The sequence below is a fragment of the Ursus maritimus genome, unplaced genomic scaffold (genome assembly GCF_017311325.1).
Source record: "Ursus maritimus isolate PB19 unplaced genomic scaffold, ASM1731132v1 scaffold_23, whole genome shotgun sequence".
NCBI lineage: Eukaryota > Metazoa > Chordata > Mammalia > Carnivora > Ursidae > Ursus > Ursus maritimus.
This window is the reverse complement of record NW_024424786.1, coordinates 32,034,522-32,040,675: the sequence shown is the minus strand read 5'-3', so window position 1 is coordinate 32,040,675 and position 6,154 is coordinate 32,034,522. Positions and strand designations below refer to the sequence as shown.

Sequence of the window (6,154 nt, the reverse complement as noted above, 5' to 3'; positions counted from 1 at the left end):
AGTGAACTCCTTAAATATGAAGGAATGATTAAGCTCCTCAGTTCTGTTGGGAAAATTTTGGAGGGTGGTTTCCAAGGAGATCCTGAAGTGGCCACATGCCAAAAGCCAAGTCAATGATCACTTGAATCTTCTTCAATCTCTGAGTCAAATGACCTTTAGTGCTCATTAAATTTCTTGTAGACCAAAGGACTGGAGGACATCTGGATTCCAGGTTCTGTCGAAGCAATGCCAGGACTTGCTGAATGCACTTGACTATGCTCATTCCATCATGGAAACTGTGAAAATAGAACAAATGCCAACTGAGGTTTGTACTAGTTTGAGCCACCTTTCTTCATCTTAGCATCAATCAGGGCCCTGATTTAAACTATGCTTGTTTAAAGTTGTATCTTACTAATGTAAGGTTTCCAATGAATAATTCAGAAACTCTGGCTAGATAAACCCAACTAATACAATGCAAATTGGAGGCAATACGTGATTTGTTTTATTATTATGTTATGTGAGTCACCATACAGGCAACGAATGATTTTAATGGGATCAGAAATACTTTATGATTAAAAGTCAGATCACTGAGAGCAAGATTTGTTGCAGGGAATGGAAGAGGGATAGAGAGTAAAGAATGAGAAAGTGCATAGAGAACAATGGCTTAATATTCTATTTGAATTTATGTGTGTGTGTGTGTCTGTGTGTGTGTGTGTGTGTGTGTGTGTGTGTATATATATATACATATATATATATATACATATATATACACATATATATATACATATACATATATATATATATATATATATGAAACCATTACCAAGATCTAATATCAGCAATAACTACATTCCTTTGCCAAAGTTGACACGTAGGTGTGTTAATGTTCAAGATAGACTTAAATGTGAATATGGAAAGATATCTCATTTATTCACTTATTTACTGAACTCCTACATTAGGCTGTTCTAGATGATTATGATACATCATGAATCAAAAAGAGAAAAAAAAATTCCCTGCCTCACCTAGAGCTTATAGTCCATGAGAGGAGACAGACCAAAAAATTAAAAATAAGAAAACTGAATAAATTATATCAGCTATCAGAAAGTAATAACATTTCTTCAAAAATTTAAAAAATAAATATGAGTAGATGGGTAACTGGAGTCATGAAATCCAAGGTGTGCGTTGCTCTTTTTCAGAACATAGTCCTATGATACAGAGACACCTACAGCTCAGGTTCTGCGAATGCTTGATCTCTTCCACACTTGAGTCCTGACTGTTGTCTTCACCAGTTATGGAGATCAGCACCCCATGCATAACCTTCTTTCACTTGAAATAGTGTGAGTTTCTGTTTCTAATCTCTAAGATATTTTTGTCATTCCTCCACAAAGATTTACCAAAGCAGGGGGTGAGTGGCAAGAGTTCTTTTTTTTTTTTTTTTTTTATAATGATTTTTTATTATATTATGTTAGTCACCATACGGTACATCCCCGGTTTTCGATGTAAGGCTCAATGATTCATTAGTTGTGTATAACACCCAGTGCACCATGCAATATGTGCCCTCCTTACTACCCATCACTGGCCTATCCCATTCCCCCACCCCCCTCCCCTCTGTTGGGTAATTTCTCTTTACAATTTTTTATTGAATATTAGATTTTAAGTAAACATAATCTCCAACTCTTTTTAATTTACTATGAAGATACCGGATTACCAAACCAAAGTTGACAAGTGATCTAAGTGGGAAAATATTTTCCTGACCCTATGTTACTGGGTTTTGTGTTTTTGTTTTCAGTTTTGATGTTTGGTTTTTGTTCTTGTGGGGTTTTTGTTTGTTTGTTTGTTTTTGTTTTGTTTTGTTTTTCCATTACATTAGCTCCTATGAAAGAGGCCCAAACACAAAGCTTTTCTCCAAAAAATTTGACTTTTCACAATTTTTTTAAAAACTTAATGTTTCATTTGTCACTACAAACCATTAGTCTGTTCCACACTTTCTTTATGGCACTTTTCATCTCCCTATTCCTGAAAGTGTAAATCAAAGGATTGAGCAAGGGAGTTAAGATGGTGTAAAATACAGCCACCATTTTGTCAAAGGAGAAAGCAGATGGGGGTCGTGCATACACAAATATGCAGGGGACAAAGAACAAAACCACAATAACAATGTGAGATCCGCAGGTGGAGAGAGCTTTCCGCTGCCCTTCAGGACTATGGGTTCTCAGAGAGAGCAAGATGACAACATAGGAGACAAGCAACAAAGAGAAGATTATGATGCAGATAGACCCACTGTTGGCGACCACCAAAAGGCCAAAGATGTGAGTGTCAGTGCAGGCAAGCTCCAGTAATGGGTATAAATCACAAATGAAGTGATCAATGACATTGGGGCCACAGAAGGGCAGCTGGAAAGTAAAGAGAATTTGTATCATGGAATGCAGAAACCCCCCCATCCAGGCTATACCCATCAGAATGCCGCAGAGTCTCCAGTTCATGATGGTTGTGTAGTGTAGAGGCTTACAAATGGCCACATAGCGGTCATAGGCCATGGCTGTGAGGACAATGACCTCCACCCCAGCAAAGAAGTGTTCGGCAAAGAGCTGGGTCATGCAACCTCCAAAGGAGATGGTTTTCCTCTCATAGAGGGAGTCCACAAGCATCTTGGGGGCAATGACAGTGGAAAAGCAAGCATCCAGGAAGGACAGGAAAGCCAAGAAGAAGTACATGGGGGAGCCCAGGAGTGCTGGGCTGCTGCTGATGGTCACCACAATTAGCAAGTTGCCCCCCACAGTTGCAATGTAGCCAAACAAAAATACAACAAACACTATTTTCTGAACATTAGGATTCTGTGAAAGCCCCAGGAGGACAAACTCAGTTACAAATGTTTGGTTTTGCATGATTTCCAAGGGAAAGCTCAAAGCTGCCAGAAGGAACATGTAGAGTCTACAATTAAGGGAAAGAAAAATTTGTCTCAGGCCAGTGTAAAGTGATACAGTAGTCATTAAGAAGCTGGTGTGTCACATGAAAAATTATCTTCTGTGTTTCTAGTGTTGCTAAGAACACAAAATTCAAAATTTGTTGAAGGTGGTAGTGGGAGGTCAGGCCAAGTTGAGGAGCAGAAAAAGTATTATTAAATACTTTAAAGTAGCCAGAGATTCAATAAAGGGGAATCGAGGTATCCACCTGTGGAGAAATACTTTATATCAACTGCCAACTCTAGTCACTTAGCAGTGGCTTCCTGGAGTGAACTGTTGAGAAGGGTTCTGAGGAAAGGAGCATGACAATGGAGTCCTCATGTCCACCCATGAGCACAGAATGGGAGTAGGGGGGGATTTGCATGCCATCCCTGCCAGGAGTTTGCCTGATCTGCAAACAGAAGAATAACATCCAGGTTAAGAGGCACTTGCATATCATGGCTACTCTCCAAACATGTCTTTAAACATCTGAAATGAACTTGGCCTTTAAGATGGGTTCATTCATTCCTTATAAAAGAGAAAGATACATGGGAAACCTCCACACAAACACAAAACAAGTATCCATGTGTTGAGTTGTTTTGTTTTGTTTTTTCATTCACCATTTTAAAATAAGAAGAGATATTTAGAAAAAAATGCCTATATCAGAGTGTGGCCATGATGTAAGTTAAATAATACCAAAAAAAAAAAAAAAAGTGTTCTGGGTCTAGTTTCCAGAAAACAGTCTTATCTGTATTTTAATGGTAGGAAATTCATGCATGCAAAGATAAGGTTAACAGCAGATGTTCGATCTGGGATGTTAACAGAGAAACGCTGGCTCTAACACCCAAGTTCTTCCCAGCATGTCAACAGAAAGGAACAAGAACCTTCCTTTTCTTGTAAGAATGCAGGTCAGGGTGGCCATTCAATTCTCCATCTACCTGTAGAGGTTCAAGCCTTCTGATTCCCTTGTTCATGTTTGGATGAGGCCCTTTGATGACGGACACAGAACAAATGAGTGTAGAATCAGAAGATAATGGTCTAATTACTTACAGATACAAATTGGCAACAATTTGGTATTATTTTAAAGCAGTGTTGACACACACAAAAAATGAGCTGGAAATTTTAATCCTTCATAAGATAAAATATGTGTTTTTTATAGTCATGGTTTTAAAAATAAAGTAATTCTAAAATTGCAGTGAAATAGCTTAATTCATGTAATCATTTGAAAAATGTTTTTGCACTTTATCTAGAATGATAAACATGTTTTTATTCCTCATAGTAGTAACTCCCTCCATAAAGATTATTCTAAAAGTGAAATAGGGTGGTATAAATTTTAGAATGGAAGATGATGTCATGTCATTTATAATAGTGAAAACTTAGAAATATCTAACATGGTCAATAATGGGAGGATGCTTCTGTACATCAGACTATTACAATTTGATAGCACACGATGCTGTCAGTAAAACACTAATTAGTAATGTGAGGACATGAATGGTGAAGAACTTTTACAATACATGAAATGAGAAAAACAAAAAATTTATAATAACTGCCCATTTTTACAGACATGTTAATATAATTTTAAACTCAAGAAGTGAACATTCAAAAGTAATAGACTTTTATTTTCAATAAGTATCATACATAACTATATGAAATCTAAAATAAAAAATCAAGTTTACTTTTTTAAAAGATTTATTTATTTATTTATTTATTTATTTATTTATTTATTTTAGAGAAAGAGTGTGAGCAGAAGGGGCGGAGGGAAAGGGAGAGAGAATATGAAGCAGACTCCATGCTGAGTGCAGAGCCCAAGGCAGGGCTTGATCTCAAGACGCTGAGATCACCACCTGAGCCAGAAGCAAGAGTCAGATGCTTAACCCAATGCACCACCTAAGCACCCCTAAAAATCTGGTTTAAAGTCCATAACATCATCATTTTCCATCAATTTATCAGTTCAGAAAAAAATAGATGGGGCTTGAGGATAATTTTATTAACTGTCCAGTGTAATTAATTTGTGTAGTTGGGACTAACACATCATAACATAGCTTCTTAAACTCAAAATGTTAAACTATTATAAACTTTTCATAAATACACATATCATGGGCCCAAATTTTCCCAAAGATTCAAAGGTCTACCCTTTCTTGATAGCCATACTCTTTAATACATTGGAGGTGCACCAGAGATTGCTTAGGGGTTCTCATGGCTATAAACGGGACGATGGACATCTCCTGAGCTGCGAACTTAGGAATTTTGCCTCCCCACTATCCCCTTTGCCCACAGTTTCCTTTCCACTCATTTTGGCACAAAACTAATTCTAGCATCAATCATTCTGAAAATAATAGAAATTCCTGTTTCAACTTTGAAGTATATCTTTAAAACTATATTTAAAACTATATGAGGATCCCAATAATTCTGACACTGGACCATTTCATGGCATCATTAATCTCTTCAAACCTTTTTTCATGTGCTACTAGCTGCCTATCTCTGCTTTCCTTCCTTTCCTTCCTTTCCATCAGCTTGTCTTCTAGATCACTGGTTGACTCTTCTGCCTCATTTACCTCGGCTGTTAGAGTATCCTGTTTAGGATGCATCTCATTCATAGCATTTTTTAGTCTGGCCTGATTAGACCTCCTCTCTGCCCTTAGAGATTCTATATTGTCACTAACACTTTTTTCCAGCCCAGCTATTGACTTTATAAATGCTCTCTTGAATTCTCTCTCTGACATCTTGCTTATATCCATATCCATTAGTTCTGTGGCAAAGGACATTAAGAATAAAACAACAACAACAACAATACCAAAAAAACAAAACAAAACAAAAACCAAATGAGGAATTAAAAGTAAGGTCACCATTATAAATACTATTCTGTAATTATATGTCAAACTAAATTTAAGCTATATTTTATGTACTTATTAGTACATTTCAATCATACTTGCATGTATTTTTAAAATATATATGTATTACAAATTAAAAGAAAAGATTAAACCTCCATTCCTAATGATTCTCCCTAGAATCCTAAAATCCACTGTATTTTATGATCCAGGATCATTATTTACTTCAGCAATATAAAGAATTATGCTTTGTCTGTCTAACGAAACATATTCTATTCACTACAATCTGGGAAATATGTTCCTTTCAGATCAGATTCCTTTCTCTCTTTTCAATATTGCTCTGCTGATTCCCCTGAATCTTTTATACTCTTACTATTTCTGCAACTGGAAAAAAAATAAAAAGCTTTC

General features: G+C 36.4%; 1 protein-coding gene across 1 annotated transcript; it reads right to left on the bottom strand.

The window, feature by feature from the left end:
- Nucleotides 1-1,928: 1,928 nt before the first annotated feature.
- Nucleotides 1,929-3,108, bottom strand: LOC103672257 (olfactory receptor 4C15-like). The gene has a single exon (XM_008700923.2). It carries the CDS (start codon nucleotides 2,964-2,966, stop codon nucleotides 1,929-1,931), a length of 1,038 nt encoding a protein of 345 aa, XP_008699145.1. The 5' UTR covers nucleotides 2,967-3,108.
- Between the last annotated feature and the right edge of the window lie 3,046 nt (nucleotides 3,109-6,154).

What these genes read in the sequence shown, in the direction of transcription:
- LOC103672257 (XM_008700923.2), bottom strand. Translation starts at nt 2,966, where the DNA reads ATGACTACTGTATCACTTTACACTGGCCTGAGACAAATTTTTCTTTCC.